Consider the following 19,293-nt stretch of genomic DNA (forward strand, 5'->3'; position numbering starts at 1 on the left):
ATTGACATCCCCCCCCGCCACCCTTTAGCAGAACAGTTAACAAGGATGTCATTCCAGCAGTCCAGACTCCATTGTTTTAGCTTTGGTAACCAAACAGAAACCATCTGTTCCTAACTATTAGAAACTACCTCCATCAGTATGACATCACTGAAGCACCTGTTGAACACTCCTTCACACAAATCTTCAACTAGCAGTCAGTCTGTAGAGTTAGACCATGTGGTCCTATAGATCAGTCTGCAGGGTTAGACCACGTGGTCCTATAGATCAGTCTGCAGGGTTAGACCATGTGGCCCTATAGATCAGTCTGTAGGGTTAGACCATGTGGTCCTATAGATCAGTCTGCAGGGTTAGGCCATGTGGCCCTATAGATCAGTCTGCAGGGTTAGACCATGTGGTCCTATAGATCAGTCTGCAGGGTTAGACCATGTGGCCCTATATATCAGTCTGCAGGGTTAGACCATGTGGCCCTATAGATCAGTCTGTAGGGTTAGACCATGTGGCCCTATAGATCAGTCTGTAGGGTTAGACCATGTGGCCCTATAGATCAGTCTGCAGGGTTAGACCATGTGGCCCTATAGATCAGTCTGCAGGGTTAGACCATGTGGCCCTATAGATCAGTCTGCAGGGTTAGACCATGTGGTCCCATAGATCAGTCTGCAGGGTTAGACCATGTGGTCCCATAGATCAGTCTGCAGGGTTAGACCATGTGGTCCTATAGATCAGTCTGCAGGGTTAGACCATGTGGCCCTATAGATCAGTCTGCAGGGTTAGACCATGTGGCCCTATAGATCAGTCTGTAGGGTTAGACCATGTGGTCCTATAGATCAGTCTGCAGGGTTAGGCCATGTGGCCCTATAGATCAGTCTGCAGGGTTAGACCATGTGGTCCTATAGATCAGTCTGCAGGGTTAGACCATGTGGCCCTATATATCAGTCTGCAGGGTTAGACCATGTGGCCCTATAGATCAGTCTGTAGGGTTAGACCATGTGGCCCTATAGATCAGTCTGCAGGGTTAGACCATGTGGCCCTATAGATCAGTCTGCAGGGTTAGACCATGTGGCCCTATAGATCAGTCTGCAGGGTTAGACCATGTGGTCCCATAGATCAGTCTGCAGGGTTAGACCATGTGGTCCCATAGATCAGTCTGCAGGGTTAGACCATGTGGTCCTATAGATCAGTCTGCAGGGTTAGGCCATGTGGCCCTATAGATCAGTCTGCAGGGTTAGACCATGTGGTCCTATAGATCAGTCTGCAGGGTTAGACCATGTGGCCCTATATATCAGTCTGCAGGGTTAGACCATGTGGCCCTATAGATCAGTCTGTAGGGTTAGACCATGTGGCCCTATAGATCAGTCTGCAGGGTTAGACCATGTGGCCCTATAGATCAGTCTGCAGGGTTAGACCATGTGGCCCTATAGATCAGTCTGCAGGGTTAGACCATGTGGTCCCATAGATCAGTCTGCAGGGTTAGACCATGTGGTCCCATAGATCAGTCTGCAGGGTTAGACCATGTGGTCCTATAGATCAGTCTGCAGGGTTAGACCATGTGGCCCTATAGATCAGTCTGCAGGGTTAGACCATGTGGCCCCATAGATCAGTCTGCAGGGTTAGACCATGTGGTCCTATAGATCAGTCTGCAGGGTTAGACCATGTGGCCCCATCATCAAGACAGAAGAGATATACTTTACTGTAATAGATCTTATTTTTATTTTCTTAATGTATTATACTCTAATATATTTTATTTTGGTTTACATGTATTTTGTGTAATATTTACAGTATTTCAGTTTTCAGCCACAGTTTCAAAATAAGAATCAATGGATTCAATACAATGTGCATCAAAGCATTTCTGATTCTGGATCCAAATCTTTGCAAAAATGAACAAATGTCTCTGGCATGAAAGCTACATACAGTAGCAGGCTACAATGACAAGCTATGGTGCACTGATTCCCACTGAGTGCTGTATTTAGTATGTTGGTGTCCACTGTGTAATGGTTGATTGGAAGAGCTCATACACTTGTTTGTAAGTCGTGTCGTTTGAAGGCAAAATTTTCTTTTGTTGCATATTTTAAATGTTTTGGCACAGTTAGAGCCTTTTACAAACAGAATGTGTCATTTTGACCATGAGTGCCACTGTTTGGGTCTGTGTGTTAACTGGTTTGAAATATGTGAAGTTTGAGTTGACTGCTGCATCAAAGCAATCAAGAAAAACTGTAAGAGCGACTACGTTAGCGATTAGTATGAAAGGCCAAAAATCCACATAGGGAGGTTGGTTGGGGGGGTGGACGGGTCAAACAACACAGGACTTTCACCCAGGAGACCGGGGATTGTGTCCTGCGTGTCACGTTTCCTAAACCCAACCATCCCGTTGTTGTCCCGAGTGTCATGGAAACGTAAGCCCACCCACAACCTTTTCCTTTTCAGCGATCCATGTTTCATGGAATTCTTCTGTGGGCCCATCACGAATCTGTTGCAATTCCGTGAAACTGCCCCAGATTTTGAGTTAAGGGGCCGTGTTCATTTCACGGAATTCTGTGAGATCAGTTTGGTAAAAACACTAGCATCAAACACCAACACACAAATTACAAACTTTTAATATTTGCAGTTTGAATAATTTAAGTGACTTCACACAAACAATATTTTCTATAAGAAATGAGTGAAATGATATTCTTTTGTTTTTTTTTATTTTATACCCGTTTTTAGGTAAACAAGAATGAATGAAAATCCTCAGTTTGCTCACCTACAGTAAATAGATATTTTTATTTTGTCTGTAGTAATTTACGTAATAACTGGAAATGTTACAAACTAAAGGTACATAAAACATTTTTCAAATGTTGTGGCTCTCAGCAGCATACGTTTGCCAGATGTTTAACAGCTGGACTCAGGTTGTTGTGTTGTTTCCCAGACTGCCAACATGACATCTTCAGAGCGAGACAACGTCTCTCTGAACCCCGACCTGCACTTCTACCACCTGGTATGTGCTGCGATGTTGGGCAGTCTGCTGATCATCTGCTTCATCAAATGTTTCTGCTTCGTCAGAGTCACGCTTAATGCCGCCACCACGCTGCACAACAAGCTGCTCAGCAACGTAAGACCAAAACAAATCTCTGATATATCTGTCATCTGTCATCTTCTCTTCTCTTACAGCGACTGCCTCACTGATCTCACAATTGTTAAAACGCTGTTAGCTACTTTAGCTTGGCCATTAGCAATGGCTAATTCTTCGCCCTCTCCTGCTCTCTCTTGCTCGGTGTGTCAGATGTTTAGCTATTCCTCTGCCTCCTTTAGTGATAATGATATATGTAATAAATGTAGTTTATTCGTTGCTCTGGAGGCGAGGCTTAGCGAGTTAGAGGTACGGCTCCGCACCATGGAATCAAAATCATATGCTTCTGTAGCTAGCCAGCTTAGCGTAGCTGGTGCGGGTCAACATACTGTAGCTTCTGTTAGCAGTCCCCCGGCAAATCCCGAGCAGCCGGGCGAGTGGGTGACTGTCCGAAGGAAGAGTAGCACTAGCTCTAAACCGGGGAGTGCACATGACGCCGGTCGCTCTAAACCGGAGCCTATGGCAACATCTTCACCTTTCTAACAGTTTCTCCCCACTCAGTGACACACCTGCTGAAAAGCCAGCTCTGATTATTGGGAGCTCTATACTGCGATATGTGAGGCTGGCGGCTCCAGCGGCCGCGGTCGTGTGCGTCCCTGGGGCCAGAGCAGGTGATGTAGAATCCCATCTAAAGCTGCTGGCTAAAAATAACCGTAAATACAGTAAGATCATACTTCACGTAGGTGGTAATGATACCCAATTACGCAAATCGGAGATCACCAAAATTATTGTTAAGTTACTTTGTGCATATGCAAAGACAATGTCGGACTCAGTAGTTTTCTCTGGACCCCTGCCAAACCTGATCAGTAATGACATGTACAGCCGCATGTCATCCTTCCACCGCTGGTTGTCGGGGTGGTGCCCAGCTAATGATTTGGGCTACGTAGATAACTGGAGGGTGTTCTGGGGAAAGCCTGGTCTGATTAGGAGTGACGGCATTCATCCCACTTTGGACGGAGACACTCTCATATCAAGAAATCTGACCGAGTCTATTTTCGGTCATAAACCATGACAACCCAAGTTTGATATTAGTAATCAGAGGTGCAGTGCAACGCGCTCCTCTGGGCTTCTGTTGGAGCAGTCTCATAGTCTAATAACCACGGAGTCTGTCCCCCGACTCAGATCGGTTAAATCAAAGGTAAACAAAAGAGGGGCTATGCTTAACAACCTAATTGGAATTAAACCTACCACTGCAATGATAGAACAGAATAGGAAAATTAGATGTAGACTATTAAATAGTAGATCTCTGTCTTCTAAAGCAGTTAGAAGCTAACGGTTCACCTTTAAACGCACTATTGACCATACCATCCTATTACAGAGACTGGAACATTTAGTTGGCATTAACGGAATCACACTAAGCTGGTTTAAGTCTTATTTATCAGATCGATCTCAGTTTGTTAATGTTAACAATGAATCCTCCAGGCACGCTAAAGTTAGCCATGGCGTTCCTCAAGGCTCAGTGCTTGGACCAATGCGATTCTCCTTATATATGCTTCCTCTAGGCAATATTATTAGGAAACACTCAATTAACTTTCACTGTTATGCGGATGACACCCAATTATACTTATCAATCAAGAAAGACGAAACCAGACAATTAGCTAAACTTAAAGCATGCATTACAGATATAAAAACCTGGATGACCTACAATTTTCTGATGTTAAACTGAAGTGATTGTGTTGGGCTCCAAACACCTCCGAACTTCATTATCTAAAGATATAGCTACTCTGGATGGTATTGCCCTGGCCTCCAGCACTACTGTCAGAAATCTAGGAGTTATTTTTGACCAGGATCTATCCTTTAACGCCCACTTAAAACAAACCTCAAGAACAGCCTTTTTTCACCTTCGCAACATTGCTAAAATTAGGAACATCCTGTCTCAAAACGATGCTGAAAAACTAGTCCATGCATTTGTTACTTCCAGGCTGGACTACTGTAATTCCTTATTATCAGGATGCTCAAATAAGTCCCTTAAAACTCTCCAGCTGATCCAGAATGCTGCAGCACGTGTTCTAACAAGAACTAATAAAAGAGATCATATTTCCCCTATATTAGCTTCTCTGCATTGGCTTCCTGTAAAATCCAGGATTGAATTGAAAATCCTTCTTCTGACCTACAAAGCTCTAAATGGTCAAGCACCATCATATCTAAAAGAGCCCTTAGTACCTTATTGTCCCACTAGAGCACTACGCTCCCAGAATGCAGAGTTACTTGTGGTTCCTAGAGTCTCTAAAAGTAGAATGGGAGCCAGAGCCTTCAGCTATCAGGCTCCTCTCCTGTGGAAACAGCTCCCAGTCTGGGTTCGGGAGGCAGACACTGTCACCACATTTAAGAATAAACTTAAAACTCTCCTCTTTGATAAAGCAGCAGAGTTGCAGCATTCGCCTAGACCAGCGGTGGAGGGTTTGTAACCCTGCTACGTCCTGCTACTCCCTGCAGTGCCCTGCTACGTCCTGCTACGCCCTGCAGTGCCCTGCTACGTCCTGCTACTCCCTGCAGTGCCCTGCTACGCCATGAACTACTACAACTACTATTTCTAGTCATAGTTCCATTATCTTTATTGTGACTATTATTGCCACTGTTCATCACACCCCTAAATTAAGCTTAAATGTTAACTAGTCCTGTAAGTCTCATTATTATGACTTCTTATTTTCTTATGGTATGGCTATATGCTAGACTAGAGTTGCATGTTCATGGTTATGTATATGGGCAGTGTGTAATGCCATATTTTTATGTTTCCACAGTTTTACAAAATTGTAAAGATCCTAACTAAAAGCCTACATTCTACTCTTCTACTCTTTCAAGGATCTGATGTTAGCTATCTGCTATGCTAACCTGCACAAAGCAAGAGCAGAATAAAGGCCTTAATTGGTACTCAACTCTACATAGTGGTGAAGAAACGAAACTTACTGAAACTCAATTTTATTTGTCCACAAGGGGGCATTCAAGGACCATGCAAAGGCCCTAAAGCTGACCTTTTGAACACCTAGTTAAACGGTTTTCTTCATGTTTTTGCTCTGGTAGCTGTGATTGATGAGTGAACTCAGCTGATTGGTCGGTATTTCCCTCAGATCTTAGCAAAACAGATGAGCTTCTTTGACACGACTCCAACCGGCCGCATCCTCAACTGTTTCTCCATGTGTCAGAACGAGGTGGACTCTGCTGTGCCTTTTTATCTCAACATCCAGCTCGTGTTCTCTCTGATGGCCATCTCCAGTTTGATCATCTCTGTAATCACCTTCCCGTACATGCTGCTGCCAGGGTGCATCCTGGTGACGGTCTTAATTATCCTTGTCAGGTAAGTAAGCACTCTGCAGCAGAGCTAATACATTACAACAGATTTCGATACCTGAATTTGCGTGTGTGACTTTCATATTGCCAATGACTTGATGATGTTGATGATGTTTTATAAAAGTAATAGCTCACTTCAGTCTGGGATATGATTATTTCACGGTTCAAGTGATCTTGTGCTTAAATATTAGTTAGGTTTGGGTTAAAACAGTGAATAGGTCCCCCAGACACTGGATGGGTTAGGTTTGGGTTTAAACAGTGAATAGGTCCCCCAGACACTGGATGGGTTATGTTTGGGTAAACAGTGAATAGTGATGGCTATGACTGGTTGTCAAACTAGGTGTTGATATAATGTTCAGTGGCATTTATTCTCTGTCTGTTTTTTTACATGTTTTACAAAGACTTTAACCCGAGCCAGGCCATAGAACAACGATAACAATCATATCACATCCGGTATCGGTATCAGAACAACTCTATATATAATCTTTTTATCCTCAGGTAATCTGATTATGATGAAAACTGAAGACAAACATGAAGAGAAAGCAATGCAGATAAGACTGTGTCAGCTGCATAAAGACAGATATTATTTGTCTATGTTAGAGTGACACTATTGCTAATGTAGAACGTAAACAGTAGAGGACCAAACACAAACCCTTGTGCTATCCCCTAAACTTCTGTAAGGATCAGGATGCAGCATTTAAACAAACAAATTCATTGATCCATCTCTAAATTCTGTACAATAATATCATTGGAAATGAATAATCAAGGATGGTAGTTGTTGCATCAGTTCTTCTCTGATGAGTGACAGTAAAGACTAGGGCTGTCAATCTTCCTCTATAATACTATTCAAATTCCATTCCTTATTTTATGAAATGCTCAAATTCATCAATTATTAATATTTACGACATTACACAGGCTTATGGATCGCCAATGCCACTATCAGCATGTGGTTGTTGTTACACGTTCTTTCCACTTGAGGGATTTCTAACATTACATTACAAACATTTGGAAACTTCGCTTTCTTATTAACAATAAAACCGAACAAAAGTAATGACTTTAATTTGTCAACTTTAATGGACATTTTTGATATAAAAAAAACAATGGCTGCTGAGACGGCATCAATAACTGCACAGCTTCTATTGAACACAACCGATCTTCACAAACTGAAGAAAAACAATTAAAATAAAATGAAGATGCCTAAATCAAAGTGCGTAACATTTACATTCAACATTTCAAACAACATTGGCAGGATTTAATCCCTAAGGTTGTTGGCCAAAAACACAAGACGATCAACGTTTTCTGAATCTAGTGCAGAGCGTTTTTTATTTACTATAATCCAGCCGTGGAGAAACCCTTTCTGCTCTAACTGAGGGGCCCGGGGAGTAGCACCGTGCCAGCTGGGCAAGGTGGGGGTACTTAGACTGTGACGTCTTCCACCATGATAATGGGTTGCTATTGGTGGGTAGTGGGGTCTCACTTTCATAGATCAACATTTCTTGCTCTAGCATGGCTCCTACATCTAAGGGTTAAACATCACGAAAAAGGTCCCCCATAGCACTGAGAGCGGTTTTCTCCTCTCCATTATCCCCGTAGCCATGGCTGCTCGCTCCGTAAACGCTGGCAGCTGACTGATCTCTCCTTTTATTTTCTCCCGTACCTCCTGCCGTTGGTCTCGTTCCAAATGAATTAGCCGATGGAAACGCGGGTCGAGGTAGCTAGCCGTATTAAGCAGCTTGAAGGCATCTTTGTCTCGACTGTATCGATTGTAGAGGTCCGTCTTTATCTTCGTTTTCATTTCAATGAGTGCTGCTGGATCACCGGTGGATGGCTGAAGATGTGACAAAAGTACATACTTCAGGGGGAGAACAGCTGATGCTGTTGGAAAAAGGTCGGTGGATAACGCCTCAGTGGCCACTTTGAATGGCTTAAGCACTGCTCTCACGTACGAAAATACACACAAACAAAATTAGAATAACTTTATGGCTAGCAGCTTAATGTGACGCAGCTATGCATAGGCTGCTATGCATAGGCTGCTATGCCCTCTACTGTATTATTAATAAAAAATCTAGCCTATTAATTGGTCAATATCACCTGGTTATTACATGTGATGCATACATATATGTACATAATTTATGTCACTCACCTGCTCCATAAGGGTCCACTCGCTGGTAGTCAACTCGAGATGACCAAGTTTCTTCTCCATGATGACCGCTGCTAACGGAGCTTGTTGCTCGGCTGCCTGACACACCATGTCATAAGTGCTGTTCCATCGCGTAGCGCAGTCGTTCATTAGCTTTGCAGGTTTAAGACCAAGCAGCTTCTGCTTGGATTCCAAAAGGTAGCTGTCTGTAGTGGATTTGTTAAAATGCAGTGCTGTGGCCTTCAGTCTGCTGACTGGAGTTTCTATAGCTTGCACTACCAGCCCTTTCCTCACAGCCAGGTTAATGGTGTGTGCCATGCACAGGACATTGACGGCCTGCAGGTGCCTCTCGACAGTGTTGATATAATTAGCCGCGTTGTCAGTGGTGATGGAAAGCACTGACTCACGACTAACGTTGTACTCTCCGAATATGTTCGAGATGCACTCAGCAACATTCTCAGCGGTGTGGCTTTTCTGCGCTTCAGCCATTTTGAGAATTACATCATTTAATTCCCAGTCATTATCTATAAAATGTGTGGTGACCATCACATATGCCTCTGTGGTGATGTCCAGCCATCTGTGGTCAGGGCGATCTTTTTTCCACTGATCATTTGTCTGATGTTGTGTCATAGAGTTTCACAACTCTGTCAATGATTGTTGCGCGTCTAGGAACCGTGTACCTTGGCTCAAGCTCGTGAATAAAATCTTTAAATCCAGACCCCTGCGTGATGTTGATCGGTCTCATATCTTTACAGATGAACCGTGTCATTTTGTCTATAATCGCCTTTTGGCGGGTAGATGGTAAGCCCCGTGATGAGGAGAGAGGCAGAAAAGAAGTAATTCCTACCTGTGTTAGCGGCGGTTCCTCGGACAGATTGCCTAGCTTGTCAGGGTGCAACGTTGTCAGGTGTGCGCTCAGGTTTTTTCGTTGAGGAGTGATATTGCATTCAGATTTTGCATATTCTGCAGATTGCCACTTCTTTATCTGTAATTTTTCCATTTATGGATTGAAATCCAAACACCTTCCACACATCGCTTCTCAAATTGTCAGGAGTGGTGATCTCCGTTTCCGTGGCGACGTTGCTCTCCACCATTTTTGATAGCATTGTGATGATGATACAGTGTGGATATATTAAGGGAACGTGTATGATTGTGTATCGATTCAAAAACGTTATTGTTCATCAGACGAAACAAAAGCATTGCATTTTCACATGCGTGTAGGCCAAGGCGGCAAGAAAGGAAGATTGCATATCAAAAATTTTTAAATATATATAAAAAAGCAATATTCAAACAGTAATTTCAGTATTTGAATAGTATTGATTTTTTTAATATTTGAATTATATTCACATTTTGGAATTTGTTCCATCAGCCCTAATAAAGACCGACTGTTTCCTGCAGCCTGTTCCTGAAAAACGTCTGTACGTTGAAGAAGATGGAGGACATCAGTCGCTCTCCCTGCATCTCTCTGTGCACCTCCATCGTTAAAGGCCTCGGCACCATTCACGCCTACGACAAGACGCACAACTACACAGAGCAGTGAGACTTAAAGACAGCTCAGAGAAACTCATCTCTTTTTTTACTCACTGAATTCAGTGTTCACTTCCGTTTCAGCCCTCCATAAGAACTCAGACATATTAGTCAGCATTTTTAACTCCAAAGGGACTCAGACCCCTCTGTAACAAGAGGTTCACTTCAATTGCATTGTGAACACAACATGCTTCAGGTAGGTATTGCCCTTTGCCCTGAGACCCCATCAGAAAGAGTACTGAGTCTTCTTTCAAGTAAATTAACAATGTGAACAAAAAAAGAACTGAGTCCTTTTCTGTTGGTCCAAATGTTGGTTCGGTTCAATTAAATTGTTAATGTTTTCGATGTGAAAACTAGTCTGGCTATCATCAGACCAAGCTCAATCTTTTCAGATTGAACATTAGTCTGGGGAGTCTGCTTTGTATTTTCTCTGCACAAGAGGCGTGATCAACGGGCATAGTTCAAATGTACGCCATTAGATAGTCCTTCAACCAATCAGATCAACGATCTGGGTGACGTAGCAGTGACAGCAGCATCAACAGGTCGCCATGTTGAATGTAAACAAAAAGCTACTTGGTCACTTCTCTATCGTCATCGTGTTACACCCGCCAATAGCGTGCCAGGTGGATAAGCCAGTTTGTGATTGGTCCCCGCAGATTTGTAACAGAAGCAGGATAGATAAACGTACAGGTTTCTAGAGAAATCAAATCGTCGGCAGATCGGGCTATATGTGAAAACACCCTTACTCTCTGTTTTACTGAATTCATAAATTCGCTATTTTTATGTATTCAGAAATCCCAATAAACAAGCAGGAAGTTGATTGTTCAACAATACTTTCATCTACACCTGTAAACCTTTGTTATGGTAACTCCTTTGCTCATTTTCATATTCCTTTGTCATCTTTTAGAGGAGCTTTGTGACTCATTTGTAAGAAAACGCACAAGTGGAGATCCTCACATTCACTTCAATTATCCAAGATATTTTATGTCTAAATAATTTTCTGTAGCGCCCCCTGCTGGAAATTAGATAGAATGAAGGTTTCAGTCTGTGATATAAACTTGTTGAGCGAGATGGCTGATGTCTTCGACTCGTGCTGTTTGTGTTGCAGGTTTAAGAGCCTTTCTGACATCAACGCTAACCACTTCTTACTGTTTAACTACGGCCTATTTTGGATCTCCAACATAATGGATACTCTGTATGTCATCATGACGCTGATAGTCGCTCTGCTGGTCGTCTTCATCTCCAATGATGTCTGCAGCCCCCCCTTAAAAGCCCTCTCTCTGAATTTCATCTTACAGGTAAAAATGTTTGTTTCCTGCTACTTGACATCTAATTGGAGACGAACAGCCAATCAGAATTGACCTTTAATTCTCCGATTTGTTGGTTTTGTGGCACACTTGTAACACTGTGAAAATTTGAGTGAGTGTGTCTAGAGTTGAGCGTGCAGAGAGAAGAGGTTGAGAGCGAGGGAGACATGACTGGAGCGCAGCAGCGTCTACCTGCGAGCAGAGAAAGACATGCAAATACATTTATTGTGCACGAAATAGGTTTTTGTTTACTCAAACTAAATTATTTTTTGCGAGTGTTAATTTATGTTCAAAATGCAATGTAATGTGATTGCAAAATATAGTTCTCTGTGCTCAAAACATACAATTACTCGCTCAGGAATGTGACATACATATATATATATATATATATATATATATATATAAAACGCCATACTGTAACTACTGTATATTTATAGTGTGGTATTAGTACTTTTACTGCAGTAATCTGAATACTGAATACTGCTTTCACACACACACACACACACACACACACACACACACACGCACACACACACTCACACCACATAGGAGTTTTAAAAGTAATAAAGTGTGTATCTCTCATCATGTACATGTGTAGTGTAATTGGTAAATAGTAATATTAATGTTTGTGTTTCCAGCTGTCGGCAAACTCTCAGTATTTGATCCTGTCCCTGATTTCGGTTGAAGCGAGGTTCATCTCCGTGGAGCGCCTGCTCGAGTACATCATGGTCAGTTTATAATAGAATCCTAACGACTCCCAAATATTCCTAAAGACTCCCAAATATTCCTAAAGACTCCCAAAGATTCCTAAAGACTCCCAGAGATTCCTAAAGACTCCCAGATATTCCTAACGACTCCCAAATATTCGTAAAAACTCCCAAATATTACTAAAGACTCCCAAAGATTCCTAAAGAGTCCCAAATATTCCTAAAGACTCTTAATATTCCTACAGACTCACAAAGATTCCTAAAGACTCCCAAAGATTCCTAAAGACTTACAAAGTTTCCCAAAGACTCACAAAGACTTCCAAACTTTCCCAGAGATGTTGCTGGTCTGCTCTCTGATTTGACACCAAGTGTTGGTTGTGTTTTAGGGCTCGGAGGAGTTGGAGGGGCAGCTGAAGGTGGATCCGGTCTCAGAGGACTGGCCTCAGCACGGAGTCATCACCTTCCTGGACTATAAGATGCGCTACAGACAGAACTTACCTGTTGTCCTCAATGGGCTGCAGCTCCACATCAGAGCTGGGGAGAAGATCGGCATTGTGGGAAGGACTGGCTCCGGTAAGAACATGTGTGCAGCTGTCTCACACTGCTGGGGTCCAATTATAATGAATAAACACGTGTTTAAAGAACCATAGAAGAGTGAACAAACTGTATATAATCCTAAATTTGATGTCTTGGCATTCAATGTCTGTCTCGGCTGGTTGGCAGCAGGCTGAATCGTGGAAACCCTGGAGGTTTACTCAGGACAGATGAGACATATAGTCCCTCCGTTGTGTCCTGGTCTGCTGCTGGGCAATCACAAAGAAACCCACGATCATTTAACAGTGATTCCCAAAGACTCACAATGATCCCCAAAGACTCCCAAAGATGCCCAAAGACTAACAATGACTACCAAAGACTCCCAAAGACTACTAAAGATTCTGGAAGACTTACAAAGACTTCCAAAGTTTCCTAAAAACTCCAAAACATTCCAAAATACTCAGGGAAGTTAGGGAGGAGGTTGGAGCTACATGGTTCACGCCTGAAGGTTGGATGAGGTGTTGTCAGGTGATGAAAGGCTACAGAGAAAATGTCTGTGTGTACAGGGAAGTCGTCTCTGGCTGTGGCTTTGTTCCGGCTGGTTGAACCGACTGCAGGAAGCATCCTGATAGACGGAGTGGACATCACATCCATCAGTCTGTCTGACCTGCGCACAAAACTGTCCATCATCCCCCAGGACCCCATGCTGTTCACTGGGACTGTCAGGTAACCTCGGCTACCACTGTAGCTTTAACTTCAATTAGATTTGGACAAACTTGAACAATGCACAAGGAATAACCAGAACCACACAGAATTTGTGGACTGCAGTCGAGCTGAGTTGGGCCGGTTCAGATTGCTGCAACTTTTCCTGCAATGTTCTCAAACTGTTTAGTCTCATCGTGAATCTTTGGTCTGAACTAAGCTTTAGAGACAACAAACATTCAATAATCAGTTCCTGCTGAAATGTGTTTGCAGGTACAACCTGGACCCTTTCAACAGACACAGTGATGAGGAAATCTGGGCAGCGCTGGAAAAGACCTACATGAAGGACACAGTATGTTACATCATCCAGTTATTTATTGATAATAATACTGTTATAATTATTATCATTATGGTACGTGTCCACTGGCAGCATCATTTCCAATCTTGACTCCCAAACGGACACATACAACCTTTGTATTTAAGTTTTAAACACGCAGTTGATGTTGTGAAATGGAGCTAGTTAAGTTTAGGCAACAAAAATACTTAATTAGGGTATGTAAAACATCAGGGATAGGCTTAAACGGATTTACGTAAAACTACTAAAATGAGGACGTAATGTGACGTCATTGCGTAACAGACTAAAATCCTTGTTCACTTTTGACGCTGCTATCCATGCACCTTGTACTGGTATTTATTTGTCCTCGTACTGTTATGGTTGTGTTCCAGTTGGACTGTGTGTAGAACTTGTATGTATTTATGTGTCTTGTATGTGTTTATACTTGCTGCACACCTAATTGCCCTTCGGGTACACATATAAAGTTGAAGTTGTTTATTTCAAAAAGTCACAGTTGACTTTTAGTTTCACTCAGGACACAAATCCCAGTGTCCTGAGTGAAGATCATGTGTTTATTCAACCCATCCTTACTTGCAATTTGGCGCCAGTTACGTTAAATAGAATGGTCACATGGTACGCTTCTCATTCATTGTTTCTGTAAGCAGCCGGGCAGTGCATTCTAGGAGCGTTGTGGCGGGTTTGGAGAGACGGGGCATCGAGTTGCACGCTCCTGATTTACATAAAGTTGAATCCAGGCTACTACTATTAGTACTACTATTACTATGTAAATCAGGGGTGTCTGGATCGACTGTGTTACTCCGGATTTCCACTGGATGCAGAACGTCTGCGGACCGGCTCCGCTGCGGAACGGCACCGTGCTCCGCTGTCCGTCAATACCCACCAGGTCTGGATTTGTTGCGGCACGGCTGCGGCCATGACTGACAGCTGTAGTCACGAGGACCCACGATATCTCGCGAATTCACGTAGAATAGAACCACAGAACCAACAACAGTTTGTTTCCATCCAGAGGAGTAGAGGGGAAACTACTCTGTTTTCAAGGTGTAGTGCAGGGAAATATGATCCGCTGTGAGCACGGTGTATTTTATTTTGAAAAGTAACCAGATTTTTATTTTGTGTCTGTGCTCGACTTCCTGTCCCCACTATCTGCCGTGTGCTGAATTGCTGCGGAGCTCTCCGGCGTCCGGCAACAATAGAAGCTCTGGTATCTGCTCCGGAGGGCTGTGGACCGCCGGAGCTGGTACGCAGTCGGAACGCAGCCGTTCCACAGTCAGTGGAAATACACACATTGACTTTAATGGAAACCTAATGACTCCGCCGACGTTCCGGAGCAGATCCGCAGCCATTATGCATCCAGTGGAAATTGCCGGTTAGGTGGCAATGACTATTAGAACCCAAAAGCAGACAGCAGACAGTACTCAGCCAGGAGAGTAAATTATAACAAGGTTTATTAGAATGTACTCAAGTGTGCAAAGATCTGAAGTAATCCAGGAAAGAGCAGGGCAGAGCAGGCTGGTGGTGGGATCCAGGTAATGGGATTTCGGGCCTTGAGGGAGTCCATTACGGGTCCTGGGCAGGAGTGGAGTGGTGGCAGGAGTCAGGTCCAAAACGGCAAGCTGATAACAAAAGAAACAGGATTAGAGATTGAAACATAGGGCTATAGAACTAACTAACAAAAGTTGGCTGGAACGAGACTAAAGGGCCGTCCACACCAAGAAAGATAACTATCAATATAAAGTTTTAAAAACCATTCTAACTCCAGTGGACAGTGGAGTCCACACCACAACTACGACGATATCTGATTGGCTGAACAGCTGTTCCGTGTGATGTGATTGGCTGAACAGCTGTTCCGTGTGATGTGATTGGCTGAACAGCTGTTCCGTGTGATGTGATTGACTGAACAGCTGTTCCGTGTGATGTGATTGGCTGAACAGCTGTTCCGTGTGATGTCATTGGATGAACAGCTGTTCCGTGTGATGTGATTGTGTCTGATTGGATGAACAGCTGTTCCGTGTGATGTGATTGGCTGAACAGCTGTTCCATGTTATGTGATTGGCTGAACAAGTGTTCCGTGTGATGTGATTGGCTGAACAGCTGTTCCGTGTGATGTGATTGGCTGAACAGCTGTTCCGTGTGATGTCATTGGATGAACAGCTGTTCCGTGTGATGTGATTGTGTCTGATTGAATGAACAGCTGTTCCGTGTGATGTGATTGGCTGAACAGCTGTTCCGTGTGATGTGATTGGCTGAACAGCTGTTCCGTGTGATGTGATTGGCTGAACAGCTGTTCCGTGTGATGTCTGCTCAGATTTATGGTCTGGAGAGGAAGCTGCAAGCCGAGCTGGCGGACAACGGAGGAAACTTTTCTGTAGGACAGAGACAGCTGATCAGTCTGAGCCGAGCACTGCTACGAAACTCCAAGGTCTGTCTGTCTTTCTGTCTGTCTGTCTGTCTGTCTGTCTGTCTGTCTGTTTACCTGTCTGTCTGTCTGTCTGTCTGTTTGTCTGTCCGTCCATCCGTCCGTCCGTCTGTCTGTTTACCAGTCTGTCTGTCTGCCTGTCTAACTGTTTACCTGTCTGTCCCTCAGATCATCCTATTGGACGAGGCGACAGCGTCTATCGATGCAGAGACCGACGCTCTGATCCAGATCACCATCAGAGAGGCGTTCAGGGACAGCACGGTGCTCACCATCGCTCACCGCATCCACACGGTGCTGCAGGCCGACCGCATCCTCGTCCTTAACCACGGACAGGTGAGTCCCTCAGAGACGGATGGTACAGATCTTACAGATGTTTCTGTCTTTGTAGTCTTGCATTGGCAGACCTTCCTCCACAGCGTTGCGGAGGAAGGTCTGGCTAGTCCAAACTGCATTCCAGAATGGGAAAAAACATGCTCTGGTTTATTGGCATCTCTCTAAACCAATCACAATCATCGTGGGCGGTGCTAAGCTCTGGACGGAGCCACGGTGCCTCTGCTTAATAGTCTCAGAAAGGAACTTGTTTTGGTGGAACATGTGTACGTTCAAAAGTAGTTTTAGTCGTGCAACAGAAAACTCAGATTGGACAGATAGTCTAGCTAGCTGTCTGGATTTACCCTGCAGAGATCTGAGGAGCAGTTAACCATAGTCCTCACAAATCCTCCAGAGGTTAGAACGCCAACACAGAGACAGAGGATATCCAGCAGCAATGGAGCAATCCCAGAAGTGGACCGTCGAGGAAATAGACTACTGTCTTTGTAACAGTGGAATAGAACAGAACATATCTTAATTGTCATTGATGTGTACAACTAAATTGGATGCATTCCTTTCAGTCCAAAACATCAGCAAAAGTGCAAAACAAGTGAATAAAGATATATGTATAAAAAAACTCTAAAGGATCATAAAAATATATAAAAGAGCTATTTTTTGTTTTTTAAGAAAGTAAAAACAAAATACAGGCATACCATACAAACAAGACATTCACTGCACGATTCATCCCTAAAACTCAGTGAAGTGTTAAGTGCAGTTATGTTTCTAAATCAGTTTGTCCATGTTTTAATTGTCCTGAAAAGTCTGCAGCAGTTCAAACCAAGTGTCCTGGGTCAGATGGATCTTTTAGTTCAGTTTACTCTGGGCTTTTTAAAAACAGATGTCTCTGTAACAGTCTGTCTCTGTCTCTGTCTGTGTCTGTGTCTGTCTCCGTCTGTCCGTATCTGTGTCTGTGTCTGTCTCTGTGTGTCTGTGTCTCTGTCTCTGTCTGTGTGTCTGTCTCTGTTTTTGTCTCTGTCTGTCTCTGTCTGTCTCTGTGTGTCTGTGTCTCTGTCTGTCTCTGTCTGTCTCTGTGTGTCTGTGTCTCTGTCTGTCTCTGTCTGTCTCTGTGTGTCTGTGTCTGTGTGTCTGTCTCTGTTTTTGTCTGTGTCTCTGTCTGTCTGTGTCTCTGTCTGTCTGTGTCTGTGTCTCTGTCTGTCTCTGTGTGTCTGTCTCTGATTTTGTCTGTTGTCCTGTAGGTCGCGGAGTTTGATCATCCAGACGTGTTGAAACAAAGACCAGACTCACTGTTTGCCTCTCTTCTAACGGCTTTCAACACTGTGGCGTCCTGATGTCCTTAAACGCACCGCAGTGACCTCAGAGGACTTTACAGCAGTTTAAATCACGGAGGTTTCTGCAGTGTTAAGAAAAGCCTCCCCAATGTTGACAAGGTTCTTCCTCCTTTCTTCTTCCAGGACATGAAAACCCGTTTCCTGGGTGAAAGTCTTTTTATTTAATTTTGGTGCTGACAGTAATAAATACGTAGAATAAATGCAGATTACAGCGCTTTACTTTTCATTGCTATATGTACCAATGCTTCATGAGAACAGGCTGAGTCATCTCCATGAAACCTTGAATCTGGCCTTTATTGCAAGAAGGGAAAGTATATTTTGTGTTGTCAGTCTTACAGATCAATGGCCTACCTAAATGTGGACTATAACAATCTGGCTAAGACTCTTTGTAGGCATCAATGTTCTCCCAGACTTGTTTGATGTCTCACCAAACTGGATTTAATCCAAGCACACACTCTTTTGCTAATATTCGGAGAATTTCTGATATTATCTGCACTCACAGTTTTGATTTTGGACAGCATTGGTATTAATAATCTGTGATTGAAACTAAGCTGCTGCACAATAAAGATTGAAAAAAATTAGGGCTGTCAATTGATTAAAAAATGTAATCTAATTAATTACATACTCTGTGATTAATTAATCGAAATTAATCCGATACATAATTAACGGTGCCTGAACCGATACTTTTTAAGAAAGTAAAAAAAACAAGAAAAAACAAGAAGGGTACTAAACAACAGTTGGTAACATTAAAGAACGGCTTGTTTATTGCTAAGGCCATATGGTCAAAATGAAATGATTTAAAAATAATGTATAACTATAACAATAACTTATTTCACTAGTAAATTGCTGTTGAACGACAAAAACAAACACCAGATGGGAAAAGGACATTTAACAATAACTTTGAATGCACCACGAGGCTGTAGTTTACCAGTTTCTTTGAACGCACCATCTGTGTTGTTTCTCCGACGGCAGCTGCAGATTGTTACATCCCGCTGTTGAATCCTCTACAGTAAAACACAGTCACACTTTACACCGTTTAGAGTTAGCTGTCAGCATTTTAACCGTGTTTAATCCAGCTACTAGCTAGCGCTAGGCTAACGTTAGCTGCTGTTGAGTATAGTGTTAACTAGCTAGCGTTAGGCTAACGTTAGCTGCTGTCGAGTATAGTGTTAACTAGCTAGCGGTAGGCTAACGTTAGCTGCTGTCGAGTATAGTGTTAACTAGCTAGCGTTAGGCTAATGTTAGCTGCTGTCGAGTATAGTGTTAACTAGCTAGCGGTAGGCTAAAGTTAGCTGCTGTAGAGTATAGTGTTAACTAGCTAGCAGTAGGCTAACATTAGCTGCTGCTGAGTATAGTGTTAACTAGCTAGCGGTAGGCTAACGTTAGCTGCTGTTGAGTATAGTGTTAACTAGCTAGCAGTAGGCTAACGTTAGCTGCTGTTGAGTGTAATGTTAACTAGCTAGCGGTAGGCTAACGTTAGCTGCTGTTGAGTATAGTGTTAACTAGCGTCCCGTGCAGCGGTGTTTGTGTTTCCTGTATCGTCTTCAGAGCATCAG

At 43.2% G+C, this 19,293-nt stretch overlaps 1 protein-coding gene across 1 annotated transcript in view; it reads left to right on the forward strand.

The window, feature by feature from the left end:
* The window catches only part of LOC116062382 (multidrug resistance-associated protein 9-like), a 39,037-nt gene extending 21,046 nt beyond the window's left edge, over positions 1-17,991 (forward strand). Inside the window, exons 17-27 of the mRNA XM_031317058.2 lie at positions 2,903-3,085; positions 6,172-6,398; positions 9,930-10,067; positions 11,167-11,356; positions 12,004-12,093; positions 12,459-12,645; positions 13,173-13,332; positions 13,582-13,660; positions 15,969-16,082; positions 16,248-16,412; positions 17,645-17,991. Coding sequence (XP_031172918.2) covers positions 2,903-3,085; positions 6,172-6,398; positions 9,930-10,067; positions 11,167-11,356; positions 12,004-12,093; positions 12,459-12,645; positions 13,173-13,332; positions 13,582-13,660; positions 15,969-16,082; positions 16,248-16,412; positions 17,645-17,737 — 1,626 coding nt within the window. The 3' untranslated portion in view covers positions 17,738-17,991. The remainder of the gene's footprint in view (positions 1-2,902; positions 3,086-6,171; positions 6,399-9,929; positions 10,068-11,166; positions 11,357-12,003; positions 12,094-12,458; positions 12,646-13,172; positions 13,333-13,581; positions 13,661-15,968; positions 16,083-16,247; positions 16,413-17,644) is intronic.
* Positions 17,992-19,293: the final 1,302 nt, after the last annotated feature.

The sequence above is a fragment of the Sander lucioperca genome, chromosome 3, assembly GCF_008315115.2.
Source record: "Sander lucioperca isolate FBNREF2018 chromosome 3, SLUC_FBN_1.2, whole genome shotgun sequence".
Classification (NCBI taxonomy): domain Eukaryota; kingdom Metazoa; phylum Chordata; class Actinopteri; order Perciformes; family Percidae; genus Sander; species Sander lucioperca.